The sequence below is a fragment of the Salvelinus namaycush genome, chromosome 6, assembly GCF_016432855.1.
Source record: "Salvelinus namaycush isolate Seneca chromosome 6, SaNama_1.0, whole genome shotgun sequence".
Classification (NCBI taxonomy): Eukaryota; Metazoa; Chordata; class Actinopteri; order Salmoniformes; family Salmonidae; genus Salvelinus; species Salvelinus namaycush.
Window position 1 is genome coordinate 21,853,629 of NC_052312.1, and position 18,496 is coordinate 21,872,124.

Below are 18,496 nucleotides of genomic sequence, written 5' to 3' on the forward strand. Positions count from 1 at the left end.
CTTCTAAATAAAGATTTTCTATCAATAAATAAATGACCCCTGACATGATATCCATCTAAAGTTCTAGGAACTGAAATAACTACAGCAAATTCAGAGTAGACTTGGAGGTATGTAACTTACACCTAAAGTGAGAGACCTAGTTCAACGACATTGTGTGGTATTGTCTGTGTTTGTTCATTATTGTGTTGAATGGGTGAAAAATCTATACAAATGTTAATAAGATCTAGGGCTATAAGCAAAAACAGCAACACAACCCCAGTGTCGAATTTAGGGCTAATGCTGTTCTCCTTCGAGCAGAGCGGTCCATGCCGTGAAAGTGTAAATTGGTAACTGGGATAAGGAGGGGAGGGGAGGGAGAGGGGCATATTTTAGGGCCGAGTGGCTGGGGGCTAGTGGGGGTGTTGGTGGCAGCAGTGTCATGTGTCAGTGTTTGGCCAGAGCGGTCACTCTGTACAGTGGCTTTCTGCAACAGCTGCTTCTCTCTGGTGAGTGTCCGCATTTCTTCTCTCTCTCTTTGCATGTTTTCTCTCTACCTTTTAACTGCGTCAGTAAAAATACACGCAAGGTTTGCTTTATGCAATAATTGTTTTTCGACTGTTGAAGTTCAATCAGGACAGAGAGGAAAGAGATTAATAACATTTATATTGTGAGGCTTCCACAAAAGCTTGATCTGAACTTTCTCTTTTCTTGTACAAAGTTGTTGAAATATCTTGATTTCGTACTGCAGGCGGGATGGAGGAAGAATATAAAAACATATTATTTGGAAATGGAATTATGTGAGGATTAAATGGATTGAGAAGATACAGAACGTCCGTGCTTGGTTATGTCCCAAAAATCTCTCCTTCCTCCTGAAGTGTGCACTTGTTCACAATTTTGGAGGGGCTCCCGAGTGGCGCAGCGGTCTAAGGCACTGCATCTCAGTGCTAGAGGCGTCACTACAGACACCCTGGTTCGAATCCAGGCTGTATCACAACCGGCTGTAATTGGGAGTCCCATAGGGCAGCGGACAATTGGTGTCGTCCGGGTTTGGCCGGTGTGGGCCGTCATTGTAAATAAGAATTTGTTCTTAACTGACTTGCCTAGTTAAATAAAATGTAAAAGCATTGTATCTTTTTCGTTCAAATCCATGAAGGGAAGTGAACAAGTGCACACTTCAGGAGAAAGGAGAGATTATTGGGACACACTCGTTGTTTATGAGAAAGAAAGCAGAGCAAGAGAGAGACTGGACTGATATTTTTGGAAAGAGGCTAATCTTTTACATCTATGAATAGCCAACCTTCTAGCCAGGGTGGGTGTCCCAAATGGTAGCCTATTCCCTATATAGTGCACTACTTCTGACCAGAGCCCTATGGGCCCTAGGGGACCTGCTCAAAAGTTGTGCACTCGATAGGGTATAGGGTTCAATTTGGAAAGCAGCCCATGTGTTCATAAATGCTCACTGCTCAAAAAGCTATGGGCACCCACGGTCCACGGGGTGCACATAGCTTTAACTTGCTGACAGCCCGCTTTCGAAAACCAAACAATTCTTGCTTGGTATATTTAGCATGGGGGATAATTTAAGTAAAGAATGCCCACATGCTTTTCAATAGCTCTCACTTGGCTCGTGATCGAAGTGGCCAGGACTTCAACTAGATGTGGTTAGGGTTGTAATATGACCTCCGAGAAGCAATAGAAGCTAATATCTACGTTTGAATCTGCTGTTAAGGGTTCCAGAAATATGGTTTGGAGGCCATACAAGTTAACATCCAATTAACATCCAAAGAGAAGTAGGAACATTATGACGCATCCACATTCACATTACAACACATCCACACTAAAATAAACCTGATCTGATATAATGCCTGCTTTATGGCCTGGATCTCACAGGTCCGATATGACTGGTCAGACAACAATCCCAATGTAAAGTGTTACCGAACACTGTAATATAAAGTGTTACCGAACACTGCAATATAAAGTGTTACCGAACACTGCAATATAAAGTGTTACCGAACACTGCAATATAAAGTGTTACCGAACACTGCAATATAAAGTGTTACAGAACACTGTAATGTTAAGTATGACCGTGCACGGTCTTCTCTGCCAGTAATGGCTTACCTTGCAGGAAATCATGGAAATCTGACGGAGGAGCAGGTCCACTGCTCCATCTGTCTGGACGTGTTCACCAACCCTGTCTCCATACCCTGTGGACACAACTTCTGCCGCTGCTGCATCCTAGACTACTGGAAGACCACCACCCTGTTCCAATGCCCCATGTGCAAGAAGACCTTCTTCAAGCGGCCCGACATTAGCATCAATACCGTCCTGAGGGAGATCGCTGAGCAATTTAAGGACATCCGGGTTAGCAACGCCGAGCGTCTCCAGCAGCAGGAACTGAAAGAGGAACGAGATTTGCAGAAGAAGATGGAAGAGCAGAAGAAGAAGGAGGAGGAGCAGAAAACGATGGAGCGGGAAATGAAGATGAAAGAACAACAGGAGCTGGTTCAAAAGCAGCAGAAACTTCTCCAGGAGCTGAGACTGAAGCAGGAGATGCAGAAGCTGCAGCTGCCACAGCTGCAACGAACGACGAGCCAGGAACCGGAGAAACCAATAGAAGGAAAACCAGGAGAGAAGCCAGAGGGAGAGCCAGAGGAACCTCCAGCCGATGCTCCTCCATCCCCACCCCACAGCCCATGGGGCGAGGTGTCGTGTGATGTCTGCATGGGCGACCGGATGAAGGCAGTCAAATCCTGCCTGGTGTGTCTGACCTCATACTGCGAGGAACACATCAAGAACCACAACACACGCTTCACCAAACACAAGCTGATCGAACCCGTGACTAACCTGGAAGAGAGGATGTGTCCCAAGCACGAGAGGCTTCTGGAGCTGTTCTGTAAGAAAGACCATATCTGTGTGTGTGTGCTGTGTACGGAGACGGACCACAGAGCTCACTTTACTGTACCTGTAGAGAGGGAGTGGACTGATAAGAAGGTGAGAAGAATTTGTAGAGGCTATTACAGTATAAAGGCTACAGTGTATGTTATTTATTTTTTTATATATGGTGAAACGTTATTCATCCAGGTTAGTTTTGTTGCGATTAAACAAGTGTACAGTACACTACCGTTCAAACATTTTAGAACACCTACTCATTCAAGGGTTTTTCTTTATATTTACAATGTTCTACATTGCAGAATAATAGTGAAGACATCAAAACTATGAAATAACACATATGGAATCAGGTCGTTACCAAAGAAGTGTTAAACAAATCAACATATATTTTATATTTGAGATTCTTAAAATAGTCACCCTTTGCCTTGATGACAGCTTTTCACACTCTTGGCATTCTCTCAACCAGCTTCATGAGGTAGTCACCTGGAATGCATTTCAATTAACAGGTGTGCCTTCTTAAAAGTTAATTTATGGAATTGATTTCCTTCTTAATGTGTTTCAGCCAACCAGTTGTGTTGTGACAAGGTAGGGGGGGTATACAGAAGATATCCATATTTGGTAAAAGACTAAGTCCATATTATGGCAAGAACAGCTCAAATAAGCAAAGAGAAATGACAGTCCATCATTACTTTAAGACATGAAGGTCAGTCAATACGGAAAATTTCAAGAACTTTGAAAGTTTCTTCAAGTGCAGTCGCAAAAACCATCAAGCGCTATGATGAAACTGGTTCTCATGAGGACCGCCACGGGAATGGAAGACCCAGAGTTACCTCTGCTGCCAAGGATAAGTTCATTAGAGTTACCAGCCTCAGAAATTGCAGCCCAAGTAACAGACACATCTCAACATATACTGTTCAGAGGAGACTGTGTGAATCAGGCCTTCATTGTAAAATTGCTGCAAAGAAACCACTACTAAAGGACACCAATATGAAGAAGAGACTTTCTTGGGCCAAGAAACATGAGCAATGGACATTAGACCTGGCGAAATTTCTCCTTAGGTCTAATGAGTCCAAATTTGAGATTTTTGTTTCCAACTGCCGTGTCTTTGTGAGACGCGGTGTGGGTGAACGGATGATCTCCGTATGTGTATTTCCCACCGTAAAGCATGGAGGAGGAGGTGTTATGGTGTGGGGGTGCTTTGCTGGTGACACTGTCTGTGATTTGTTTAGAATTCAAGGCACACTTCACCAGCATGGCTACCACAGCATTCTGCAGCGATACGCCATCCCATCTGGTTTGCGCTTAGTTTGTTTTTCAACAGGACAATGACCCAACACACCTCCAGGCTGTGTAAGGGCTATTTTACCAAGAAGGAGAGTGATGGAGTGCTGCATCAGATGACCTGGCCTCCACAATCCCCCAACCTCAACCCAAATGAGATGGTTTGGGATGAGTCGGACTGCAGAGTGAAGGAAAAGCAGCCAACAAGTGCTCAGTATGTGTGGGAACTCCTTCAAGACTGTTGGAAAAGCATTCCAGGTGAAGCTGGTGGAGAGAATGCCAAGAATGTGCAAAGCTGTCTTCAAGGCAAAGGGTGGCTATTTGAAGAATCTCAAATATAAAATATATTTTGATTTGTTTAACACTTTTTTGGTTACTACATGATTCCATATGTGTTATTTCATAGTTGTGATGTCTTCACTATTATTCTACAATGTAGAAAATAGTAAAAATAAAGAAAACCCCTTGGATGAGTAGGTGTTCTAAAACTTCTGACCGGTAGTGTATATATCGAGAATCAGTTGTCAATTGGTTTAGCATTTTCAAAGACATACAGTAACTATTGTGCCGTTCAGGCTTGATGCAGCGATCAGAAGCTAAATGCAGCTATAAAAAAAACCTAGTCACATTTTGTCCACACGATTTGCAGACATTTATGGTCAGCTACCAATAAAACTGACACAATTATTGCCAGTGAAGCTGTAAAAGTACATTTTAGAAGAGGTCAACTGTAATTGGTACATAAATCCACCAATAACACACTACAGTTTGTGGAGGCCTAGCTCTACATTTAGTTGAAAATAGGCTGCCTAGCCTGAATTTCGGTCTGTTTCCTTGTCAGTCATTGTCAACATGTTGTATAAACAGATCTGGAATCCATGTAAGATGAATTATCTCTCACCCACAGTGCCTTCAGATACAGTAGTATTCACACCCTTTGTCTTCTTCCACATTTTGTTGTGTTACAGCCTGAATTCAAAATGGATTCAATAGATTTTTTTTCTCACCCATTGACACACAATACCCCATAATGATGAAGTGAAAACATGTATTTTGACATTTTTGCAAATGTATTAAAAAATAAATACGGAAACAGCTCATTTACATAAGTATTCACGCCCCTGAGTCAATAAATGTTAGAATCACCTCTAGCAGCAATTGCAGCTGAGTCTTTCTGGGTAAGTCTTAAATATTTTTCATTTTCAAGTCTTGCCATACACTTTCAAGATGATTTAAGTCAAAACTGTAACTAGGCCACTCAAGAACATTCAATGTTTTAGGTTATTGTCCTGCTGAGAGGTGAACCTCTAGGATTTTGCCTGTGCTTAGCTCTATTCCATGTCTTTTTATCCTAAAAAACTCCCTAGTCCTTGCCGATGACAAGCATACCCATAGCATGATGCAGCCATCACCGTGCTTGAAAATATGATGTGATTTGTTGGATTTTCCCCTTTTTTTGTGCAATTTCTCAGTTTTCTTCTATCACAGTCATTAAACTCTGTAACTGTTTTAAAGTCACCATTGGCCTCACGGTGAAATCCCTGAGCGGTTTCCTTCCTTTCTGGCAACTGAGCCTGTATCTTTGTAGTGACTGGGTGTATTGATACACCATCCAACGTATAATTAATAAATTCACCATGCTCGAATGGATATTTAATATCTCCTTTTTTTATTTGTACCCATCTACCAATAGGTCCCCTTCTTTGCAAGTCATTGGAAAACCTCCATGGTCTTTGTGGTTGAATCTGTGTTTGAAATTCACTGCTCAACTGAGGGACCTTACAGATAATTGTATGTGTGGGGTACAGAGATGAGGCAGTCATTCAAAAATCATGTTAAACACTATTATTGTACAGAGTGAGTCCATGCTTATTCTGTGACTTGGTAAGCACATTTTTACTCCTGAATTTATTTCGGCTTGCCATAACAAAGGGGTTGAATACTTATTGACTCAAAACATTTCAGCTTTTAATTTTGTATTAATTCGTCAAAAAAATAATAAAATTCCGCTTTGACATTATGGGGTATTGTGTGTAAGCCATTGACACAACATCTCAATTTAATCCATTTGAATTTAAGATGTGGGAAAAGTAAAGGGGTGTGAATAGCTCCTGAAGGCACTGAATGTTCTCCACAGGCTCAGCTGAAGAAGACAGAGATAGATGTGCAGCAGATGATCCAGGAAAGACTGAAGAAGATGGAGGAGATCAAGCACTCAGTGGAGCTGAATAAGGTGAGTTGTTGCCTGCTTCCGAAATGGTGCCCTATTCCCTACATAGTTCACTGCGTAGGGTATAGGGTGCCATTTCGGACGCAGTCTTTATTTGTCCCGGTGGTAAAATATATGCTAATTTGTCATGTTGACAGTCGGGATTTACACTGCACAACATTTTTGATCATATAGTCAACATCTGATGTAATTGACAAAATAAGCTGCTGGATTCTCGAAGATAATTTCGCTTTGAACATTAGCCCGATGTGGGGACCAGAATACATGGCTTCTGGATAGATTTGGTCTTTGCTGGATATATTTGATCTTTGCTTCGAAGCATTGGCAAACTATATTGTAGGACAAACAAAATCTAAATTGTTTCTAGTCAGGCAACCTAATGGTTGCCTTGTGGGAGGGCTTATGGGTCTCCCGTAACATCCTGTCACATCCAAAGTGAATTTATCAGCCATAAAAGGCCAAAGAGATTGCATCCAAATGGCAGATGTAGTGCACTAGTTTTGACCAGGTCGCATAGGGCTCTGATTTGGGCTGTTGCGGTGACCATATTACCGGCAGTCATGAGTCATGACCTCAGTAAATATACACTTGACCGTTGTCACATGATAATCTACTCGTATGCACTCTGGCCATGCTTTGATAGTATCCAACTTGTTAACGACCATCAGGTTGCTAATGGCTTGGTACTCAGGGCTCTACAGTCCCTCTAACCACTGATATCAATGCAAATGCGATCGAAAATGACATCAAACACTTATTATCAAAATAGTAAGTCAATCCTACTTTTAAAACTCACCTTACTGTGATGATCAATTTGAAGTAAGAAGTTCAACAGCAGGTTGAAACAGTGTAAAACATGTTTGTCGTGAATGTCTTTAATTACTTGTTACTTTAATTTTGTACTTTTTACTTATCTATTTTTTACTTAGCACTTATTTTTCTAAAAACTGCATAGTTGGTTAAGGGCTTGTAAGTAGGCATTTCACTGTAAGGTCCACACCTGATTGTATTCGGCGCATGTGACAAATAACATTTGATTTGATTTGTTGTTTCAAAGCCTGACAAGACGAAATTGACAGGGCTTTCTAAGGTGACAATTAATTCAAAACACGCCTAGGCATAGGCCTATGAGTCCAAGCCCCCTCCACCCCCCCCAAAAAACCTGAATTGAAATTATGATTGTGCCCTTATACAATACATAGCCTATCGCGTATTACACATGGCAGAAAAACCTAAAACAAAACTATCCTTTCTATTTTATTAAGCTAAATTCAATTATAGTCTTCTTACTATAAAATCCTATAAAATAAAAGAATGTAGTTCAGTTGGCAGAGCATGTAAGCGCCAGGGTTTTGGGTTCGATTCCCACGAGGGACCAGTACGAAAAAAGTATTCAAATGTATTCACTCACTACCTGTAAGTCGCTCTGGATAAGAGCATCTGCTAAATGACTCAAATGTAAATGTAAACAAGCCTATGGCATGGAGCATAGACGGATAACGTCGGCCAATTCACACTGTGCTCTTCTGAAATACATTTTCTCCATATCATAATGTTTGTTCAAATGAAATCATGTATCTATTGTGATGGTGTGCATTCAATTCATTTATTAGCCATATTTAACGGTAGATATTCAAACGGCGTGCATCGACGGCCTGTATGCGTGGAGGCCTGGAGATGCGTGCTTTAATTAACGGTCAATTATCGTGAGACCAGCAGTTTGTTGCGTGCCAATAACCCGTCTGACAACATTTCATGACCGCCACAGCCCTGGGGCCTCTGATCAAAAGTAGTGCTCTGTATAGGGAATAGGGTGCCATTTGGGATGCGGATTGGACCTCTTGGCAGTGTTGTTACCGATGTTGTCTACCACAGTGCATGAGACAGAATACTGTCGTATACAGCTGCTGCTCAATAAATGATATAATCTTCTGCCCTCTAGGGGTGTGTCCCAATACAGTATAATAATAACATTGATGATACCCAGTTACCAATCAGTAAGCAATATGCAAAAATGTGTAATAACACTGTACTAAAATGGTTATTACCATATTATTCAATGTGACCATCTCCTGTATTATGAATTCTGGAAAATGTCCAGGGAAAATGACACCCAAAAAGGTAACACTATTGTTTTTGTTTTGTTGACAAGCAGAGGGGAGGAGCATTATGCTGTTGTTCTATCGTGCGTGCAACGATGTCCGAGAGAAGGGAAAAAACGTGTTTGTCGTTTGCAGTGACTTCTTTGTTGTTGTAATATCGCAAACGGACGTGTCCGTTTCACCATTAAGGACACCAGCTTTAAGTAATGACGATCTCTTTCCCCTGTAGTCCAGTGCCCAGAGGGAGATCGAGGACAGCATGCAGGTGTTCCAGGAGCTGATTCGGTCCATCCAGAGGACCCAGGCTGAGCTGGTGCTGGCTATAGAGGAAAAGCAGAGAGAGACAGAGAGGTGTGTAGAGGAAGTACTACAGTACCCATCATGCTCTGTGCCTTGTATCCGGTTTTATCTTACTAAAAGGTTCCTGGAGCTAACATTATGGTGTCTGACCTCCGTATTAATTCGTACAAGGTGGTCCCAGGGCCTGATAGGGGAGCTGGAACAGGAGATCACTGAACTACAGAGGAGGAATACAGACCTGGAGCACCTCTCACGCACAGAGGACCACATCCACTTCCTACAGGTGAGAGGGATTGCCGATTTCATTAATAATACATAGCAGAATATGCACACATTGTAGTCTAGAAATATAGCTCACAAATTTGGTTCGGTCTTGTCATTATTTTCTTTGTCCCAAATTTTTTATCACAAAATAAGAAATATAGCACACAAATACGCTGATAGTACAACACATTAGGAACACCTGCTCTTTCCATGACATAGACTGACCAGGTGAATCCAAGTGAAAGCTATGATCCCTTATTTATGTCACTTGTTAAATCCACTTCGATCAGTGTAGATGAAGGGTAGAAGACAGGTTAAAGAAGGATTTTTAAGCCTTGAGGAAATTGAGACCTGAATTGTGTATGTGTGCCATTCAGAGGGTGAATGGGAAAGACAAAATACTTAAGTGCCTTTGAACGGGGTATGGTAGTAGGTGCCAGGTGCACCGGTTTTTGTAAAGAACTGCAACGCTGCTGGGTTTTTTACACTCAACAGTTTTCCGTGTGTATCAAGAATGGTCCACCACCAAAAGGACATCCAGCCGACTTGACACAACTGTGGGAAGCATTGGCGTCAACATGGGCCAGAATCCCTATGGAACGCTTTCGACGTCCATGCCCTGACGAATTGAGGCTGTTTTGAGGGTAAAAGGGGGTGCAACTCAATATTAGGAAGGTGCTCTTAATGTTTTGTACACTCAGTGTACATTGTATAGATTGACTAAATTGACCGATTGTTTTTCCTATCTCCCGCTGTAGAGTTTCCCAGCCCTGTGTACCCCTCCAGCCACTAAGGACTGGTCTGGGACCCGTGTACATACTGAAGTGTGTGTTGGGATCATCAGGAGAGCTGTGTCCAAATTGGAAGAGACGCTGAGTGAGGAAATTGACAAACTGGTGGACTCTGGTAGGTTTTTCAATAAAGGACCGATATGTGTGATTTCTCTCACTATTACCCTATTTCCAAACCTCTTGTTCTCTGCAAATTGTTGAGCAAGAAGTGATGTGTTTTGTTTTTAAATCATTGAATTGTGGTTTCTGTCCATTTTCACAGAGCTGAAGAAGATTCTTAAGTACACAGGTCGGCATTCAAATCAAATCAAATCCAATCACAGTTTATTGGTCCCGTACACAGCTTAGCCGATGTTATAGCGGGTGCAGTGAAATGCTTGTGTTACTAGCTCCTAACAGTGCAGGAAAAATGTCAAACAAGTACACAAATAATAATCAAAACTAGAAACAAGAAATCCCGAATGTCAGGATGAATTCAGTTAACAACCCAATAAACACTATATCAGTAATCCAAAATCAATCTATGTTTATTTACACCAAAAAGATATGCTAACAATGATATGTACAGCAGTAGATATATTACATGTTCACATCCTCCATAATTTCACACTCGAGATAGCTGGTAAAATTGCATTTCTCTTCCCTCCCTGTTTCCAGTGGACCTGACCCTCGACCCAGACTCAGCCAACCCTTGGCTCCAGCTCTCGGAAGACCGCCGTCAAGTTAGGCACCTGGGAACTTGGCAGGACCTCCCGGACATCCCAGAGCGGTTCGACACTGTGGTCATTGTCCTGGGTCGCGAGGGCTTCTCCGCGGGACGCCACTACTGGGAGGTTTGTTGATTATGATTATGTTTTTTTGTGGTTTCTTTGCCTAGATTTCAAAAACAAAACAACATACAAAGCCAGGTCTATCGCTCCGTCTGTCCATCTATCCACCTATCCATCCATCCATTCATCCATCCATCCATCTATCTATCTAGGTCCAGGTGGGGGACAAGGATGACTGGTACCTAGGCGTGGCCAAGGCATCAGTCAACAGGAAGGGGCGTATCGCCGTCAGCTCCTCCCAGGGCTACTGGGCGCTGGCCATGAAGAAAGGCCAGGGATATAGGGCCTCCACGACCCCGCCGTTACCTCTAACCCTTGACGCCAAGCCGAAGAGGGTTGGGGTGTATGTGGATTGCGAAGAGGGCCAGGTTTCGTTTTACGACGTGAAGGAGAGGAGTCATATCTATACATTCATGGAGGACAACTTTAAGGATAAGTTGTTTCCGTTCTTTTATCTGTACTGTTGTGATAAACAGTCGGATGCCATGGTGATCTGTCCGATCAATGAAAAGAGTCTGATCAAGCAATGCTGAGAAATATTCTGACAACAACTCTGGAAGACTACAATTCTGTCTGCAGAAAATACTGTGACATGATCTTGGTAGGGAAACCGTAAAACAATCATACATTGACACTTAGCGGTGGCTTAAAGTACCTTGGGGGTGAGTGCCCGACGTCAATATCCTTGACCTTATTGATATTTGTTATGGTGATAACAAGCTGATTTATTTTGTTGTCCAGCACCCCTAGGCCCCTGGTCAGTTGAACCCTGTTGAGAAAGATTGCAACTCTGGCAACAACTCTGAAAGACTACAATTCTGTGTGCAGAAAATAGGGGAGAGTGGGGTATGTTTAACCATTGTTTACATTCAGCATCACTACGTCAAGGGAAATATAGTATTCTTTCTAACAAAGATATCTACATATATTTCACAATGTGGTTTATCCCTGAAAATGATTAGAATTCATGTAAACATAACGGTTTTGAAAACATAGCCTTTCCACAAAATAAAAAGTGGTTGGCTCAACTTACCCTGGGTATGGGGTAAGTTGAGCATAGGGACAGGGTAAGTCGAGCCGCCTTGGGGTAAGTGGGTGATGGTGTCCTGTGACAGTGGTTGATGGTGCTGTTAGGTCAAAGTTTAATTCATGGAATGGGTATACTGTATATCTTAAATATAGGTGTACATTCAGATATAGAACTCTCTGTTCAATATCCCATACCCTTTGTCTGGGACAGGGATGTTGTTTTGATGTGCCAATTTGTAGGCTAGTTCTCTGCATTTGAGGCTACTAAGCCCATGAAACTGGTCCAAAAGATTATTGATGTGTTTAGCAAGCTCAAACTCTATGTCATCAGATAAGACCATACAGTATGTGCATCTGCTACTCCGATCATAGCCTCTCTTTCGCACAGCTACATGTTCATTGTATTTTTCTGTCATTGTCTATTTTTTTCATCCCTTGCTGCTGCTTGAGATGGACTTCTTCCCTTCTCTCATTTCCTTGGCTGCTCGCTCAAGAACCTCTTTGGCGCTAGAACCCTGCTTGTTTTACGTTTGTATACACGGGACATGATGTCTGCTCTGGAACAATAGAAGTGCACTCTCTTGAGTTCATATGTTCAGACACATTGCAATAATACTATGCGTGTTATGCATAAAACTGACAAAATGTAATCATTTGTATGGGGTATGGTGGCCATTGGCTCAGCTTAACCCATGGCCATTGGCTCCACTAACCCCAAGGCAAACAAGAATGCACATTTGTGAAAGGTTTAGGACCTCATATTCATCAGATCCCAACTGATGTATAAAACAATCATAAAACGATCTACTTTGCTTTAGATACAAGCATCATGAAACTTATAAACAAAAAATGCATTTGCTTTGTGAAAATCCGTTTTTTGGACCTAACTTGCTTGCCACTTTTTCCATGTGGGTTCTTCCTTCACAGACTCCATGAAATGATGACCTCTTCCTAAATATTTGGTCACTTGATTAATTTGATGTTTGCTTTCCTAGAAACAAGGGGTGGCTCAACAAACCTTTTTACTCAACTTACCCCACTCTCCCCTACCTCAAAGCTCCAATATGTAACTTTGTGGGTGACCAGACCAAATTCACATAGAAATGTGAGTTATAGATCTGTCACTCATTGAAAGCAAGTCTAAAAAGCAGTAGATCTGTTCTGTGTGTGCCTTTTCTATGCTTCCCATTCTTACGTTTAGTTTTTGCATCTTTTACTTTCGGTTTTGCAGACCAGCTTCAAACAGCTGAAAATACAATATTTTCAGTTATTAGATGGTACAATGATTCACTACACCATACATTGATTGTTTTGTTACATAAACTGAAATTAGGTGAACTATTCGAATTTTAGCATATAACCTTTAACATATAATCCTAATAGGTGTAGGTAGGATGATAGTGTTGTTTTTTGTTTGTGTTTTTTTATGGCATATATCCTGTTGATTAAAGTCTAGATTAAACATCAAAATGAATATGAATCTAACAGACATGGGTTTAAAATACTTGAAAATAATTTCAAATTCTTTATCTGTGCCTATTTCAGCTTGCCTGACTTAATAAACCAATAGATAAGTCTCAAAACTGCAAATCCTTCCCATCTGACACTCCTGGCAGACTCAAGCAAATGCTCAAAGTATTTGAACCCAGGTCTATAATGTAACATGCCTTAATTGTATCTATGATGAAGACAGTATTGTTCACTGACTTGCACTTTAGCATTGCATGCCTATTTACATATTCAATGTACACTGTAAAAATAGGACAAGGATTTTCAACAATAAATGTGTTTTGTCTTTGGTCCATGTCTTTGTGAGATTTGGAAAGGTTTGAAAACACTAAACCTGAAAATGTAGCTTTCACCTGTGAATGCTTTGTGTGAGAGTTTTAAGTTTCACCTTCAGCGAAATGATGACACTTCCCATAGGAAAGCACAATCCAAGATGAGATCTCCTTTAGAACTTATGTCAATATCCTGGACAAAAAAAGAGCACTGGTCAATACAAAAGTGAGATGTTGTGCGTTTTCTCATACCTCTCAATTGTCACTCCTGAGAAGCAGACATGGATCTGCCACACAGTAATCACTGTTTGAGTTCTCTGAACTCTCTCACACGTGTCTCTTCTCTCCGTCTCAGCTACTAGATAAATGAGAGTAGTACAAGACCTTAAAAGAGTTTCAATGTGATACGAACAATCAGATGCTCTTTCTCAAACATGTCTTACATTTATCCCATACAGATCTCAGTGGTATTTATACATTGTAATCTTGGACCTATCTCACTACGAACTATATATGAGAATAATTATTATTACAGGTCTGATCAATTCATGCAAATGTCATCTCAGACATATCTCTACATGATCTCAAAGCGGTGCTGAATAATCATAAAAGTGGAGCAGATATGATTTATTTCCATTAATTCGTGATTCAATATATATTTATACTGTTCCAGCACAAGTCATTTGTTGAGTATACCAAGTCCTTCTCAAGTGTGTTTGGGAAATGAGCTGCAAACACAATACCGGGCATAGATGTCAAGTCAAGGAGAACAACTCAACATGCTCAAGGGCAATTACAACTGTGTTGACAGGGGTTTCCAATAGCGGCACAACACGGAAGCATGTACCATGTGTTACAGTATCTTGCGGCAAAGAAAAACCTGCACTTCCAAATTCGCTAATAAGTGCCCATTTGTCAGCTGATTCCTCAGAGATAAAGAAGAATTCAATCTGTCCATACCTTAATTGTGCTACTTTAGAAAAAAAAACGGTCAAATTGTTCCTTCTTTTTCCTTTCCCATAATGCCTTGATGTGAGGCGAGTTCTCTTAACTTTTGCCCTGTGAAATGCTCTCACTGAATGCAGTGAATTAATATGGCGACCAGCATGTTTTTTTTATTGTAGAGAGCTGCTTGCCTCCAGTTGAAGTTCACTTGATGCTCCAATTATGTTTGTTCTCGACTTATCACTGTTTTCGTCACAAAAACGATGGTCCTCCGTGCGTAAAAGTCAGATATGGCATTAGCTGGCTTTATGATTTGCGATATAGCAGGGATAGACTGCACGGACCATTTGCATGGGTATATTTTGAGTACCATGTATGAGCCTTAACAAATAGTCATTTTTGTCTTCAAAATGGTAATATGAATGAGTCCATAATGGGCCAAGGGCTCTGACGGTGTCTGCCAGGTGCACAAGAAGGTGAATATTTTCAGTTTGGTAATGCTCACCATAGAGATTACTAATTTGAGAGCAAAAGTTCCATAGCATTTTCCCATGTGATGGTTGCAGAGACGAGGTTGAAAAAATCCTCTGTGACAAGGGAACGATGGAGGAAGTAATTTTGAGAATAGGTAAGTAATTCATATCATGTCACCTATCAAACTTTATTTTGTGAAGTTGAATTGTAATTCATTTTGAGAAACTTCTCCAACCCCATTTCTGTTGTGTTTTTTTTTGTTGACATTTGGAACAGTGATTGGGCCTTGAACACATAATAATGAATGACCTGTATGTGCTATTGTCTCCTCTCAGACCCAGTCCAGATCCGAGAGATACACGCTCTCATTGACATCGTTGGAGAGAAACACTGTGAGCTACAGGAGAGAAGGCCATCGGTGCCGTCCGGCGAGCAAGAGTTGTTTCCTGACAGTGGCATGTTCCTCTCGTCGTTCCGCCTTGCTGCCATCCATCAGGCATCTAGGCAAGATCGCTTGCATCTGTTTCATTTGCTTTTTGACAATTTCTTTCTCAGTGGAAGAATGTGTCAATTCAGTTGCCTTTGGACGCCATGGCAACATCCCCGAGGGGAAGCGAGTCCTCGACCGGAAGGTCAGCCGAATTCTAAGTAATAATTTTCTCAAAGTTAGGTTACTTAAAAACTGCCGACAGCAAATTAGGATTGATTCTTGATGAAAAGGATTTACGTATGTTATTTGCTAATTCATCACTGCAATCAAGTCAAATCAAGTTTCTGAAATCTGTTTCTTAAATACCTCTAAAACAAACCAAAATCCCCAATGTCCTTTTAAGACGTTTGTGTTTCGCATACTGTGAGTCCTTGAGTAGAATTGTCATGTGTTATTTAAGTGTTATTTGTCAAAATATTCATTAAATGTTTTATATACTTTATTTCAGCCTACGTCTTGCGATGTGCTACCTTGGATGGTTGGACCGGAATCGATGAAAGGCATTCATGAACAAATGTAGGACCAGAGCAGGACAGAGTAGTGACTCAAATATTTTTGTTTGTGTACAATGTGTAATGTTCAAATTTGCAATACGGTTCATTTAAGAACCTACTGTTATGTGCTTGGTGTCACATGTAGGTTAGACTTTTTGTTGACTACATCTGGTGGGTGACAAATGCCTATTTTCGTCTCTACAATATTCTTTTGGGGTTTACCTAATGTTTCAAATCAGGTACACGAGCATATGCTGTATATTCACTTTATTTACGTTCTTACAGTTAATGGAACCCAATCTGTGCTGGGAATGAAAAGTTAGATGTTTTGTTACTATAATAAGCACTGTTGAATACATTTGTTGAACTGTATCAGTTTTCATTCTTGTTTTTAACAGCTAATCATAATTAATACTGCAAATTAATGCTAACAAATTAAATTCTCAATTGTGTCTCATTAATCAAGCTCATGTATAGCTTCTGTAGTAATTTTAAGAGAAATAGATGAGACATGGAGGAGACGTTGCACAGACAATGTAGAGATCTCCTTTATGGCTCATACTAAGATATTTCTGAAATGATCACCACAGACAGATCATTAGCCTAATAAATGTCTCAAACTTGTCTCAGGAACTCAGGAATCGTTATTGCTCCAATAAAATAACAGAGGCAAGAATGAGCTCAACGGTATACAATGACGAGACCTCCTCTGCTGATCGTACTTCCCGAATACCGCTAAAACGATCATCTAGGTTCAACTTCAAGTGTCCTATACATGTCTCATAGAAGTCTCTAACTTCATCTCAATATTTCTCCTGAGGGGCCTTTAGGAGCAATAACCCAGACACAAACGGTCACAGAATGATTCAAAATTGAGAAGCTCTAGGTAGTCTCAAAAGATCTGGAGGATATCCGAGTGAGCAACAGATTTTTTTCCTGTGGGTTAGCTCCTCACTCTCAAACATTCATTCTCCTGCCTTCTAAAGGGAATATTATTCAGTATACAGTTGAAGTCGGAAGTTTACATACACCTTAGCCAAATACATTTAAACTCAGTTTTTCACAATTCCTGACATTTAAACCTTGTAAAAATTCCCTTTCTTAGGTCAGTTAGGATCACCACTTTATTTTAAGAATGTGAAATGTCAGAATAATAGTAGAGAGAATTATTTATTTCAGCTTTTATTTATTTCATCACATTCCCAGTGGGTCCGACGTTTACATACGCTCAATTAGTATTTGGTAGCAATGCCTTTAAATTGTTTAACTTGGGTCAAACATTTTGGGTAGCCTTCCACAACCTTCCCACAATAAGTTGGGTGAATTTTGGCCCATTCCTCCTGACAGAGCTGGTGTAACTGAGTCAGATTTGTAGGCCTCCTTGCTCGCACACGCCTTTTCAGTTCTGCCCACAATTGTTCTATGGGATTGAGGTCAGGGCTTTGTGATGGCCACTCCAATACCTTGACTTTGTTGTCCTTAAAGCCACTTTACCACAACTTTGGAAGTATGCTTGGGGTCATTGTCCATTTGGAAGACCCATTTGCGACCAAGCTTTAACTTCCTGACTGATGTCTTGAGATGTTGCTTCAATATATCCACATAATTGTCCTTCCTCATGCCATCTATTTTGTGAAGTGCACCAGCCCCTCCTGCAGCAAAGCACCCCCACAACATGATGATGCCACCCCCGTACTTCACGGTTGGGATGGTGTTCTTCGGCTTGCAAGCCTCCCCCTTTTTCCTCCAAACATAAAGATGATCATTATGGCCGAATAGTTCTATTTTTGTTTCATCAGACCAGAGGACATTTCTCCAAAAACTACAATCTTTATCACCATGTGCAGTTGCAAACCGTAGTCTCGCTTTTTAATGGCGGTTTTGGAGCAGTGGCTTCTTCCTTGCTGAGCGGCCTTTCAGGCTATGTCGATATAGGACTCGTTTTACTGTGGATATGGATACTTTTGTACCTGTTTCCTCCAGCATCTTCACAAGGTCCTTTGTTGTTGTTCTGGGATTGATTTGCACTTTTTGCACCAAAGTATGTTCATCTCTAGGAGACATCTCCTTCCTGAGCGGTAGGACGGCTGCGTGGTCCCATGATGTTTATACTTGCATACTATTGTTTTTACAGATGAACGTGGTACCTTCAGGCGCTTGGAAATTGCTCCCAAGGATGAACCAGACTTGTGGAAGTCTACAATTGTTTTCTGAGGTCTTGGCTGATTTCTTTTGATTTTCCCATGATGTCAAGCAAAGAGGCACTGAGTTTGAAGGTAGGCCTTAAAATACATCCACAGGTACACCTCCAATTGACTCAAATTATGTCAATTAGCCTATCAGAAGCTTCTAAAGCCATGACATCATTTTCTGGAATTTTCCAAGATGTTTAAAGGCACAGTCAATTTAGCGTATGTAAACATCTGACCCACAGTGAATTATAAGTGAAATAATCTGTCTGTAAGCAATTGTTGGAAAAATGACTTGTGTCATGTGTAACGGATGTGAAATGGCTAGCTAGTTAGCGGGTACGCGCTAATAGCGTTTCAATCGGTTACGTCACTTGCTTTGAGACTTGAAGTAGGGTTTCCCCTTGCTCTGCAAGGGCCGTGGCTTTTGT

At 41.1% G+C, this 18,496-nt stretch overlaps 1 protein-coding gene across 1 annotated transcript; it reads left to right on the forward strand.

Moving 5' to 3' along the window:
* Positions 1-2,085: 2,085 nt before the first annotated feature.
* Positions 2,086-11,196, forward strand: LOC120049029 (E3 ubiquitin-protein ligase TRIM39-like). Its single transcript, XM_038995288.1, has 8 exons — positions 2,086-2,967; positions 6,284-6,379; positions 8,708-8,829; positions 8,950-9,061; positions 9,801-9,948; positions 10,096-10,122; positions 10,491-10,666; positions 10,816-11,196. Exons 1-8 carry the CDS (start codon positions 2,086-2,088, stop codon positions 11,194-11,196), a joined length of 1,944 nt encoding a protein of 647 aa, XP_038851216.1.
* Positions 11,197-18,496: the final 7,300 nt, after the last annotated feature.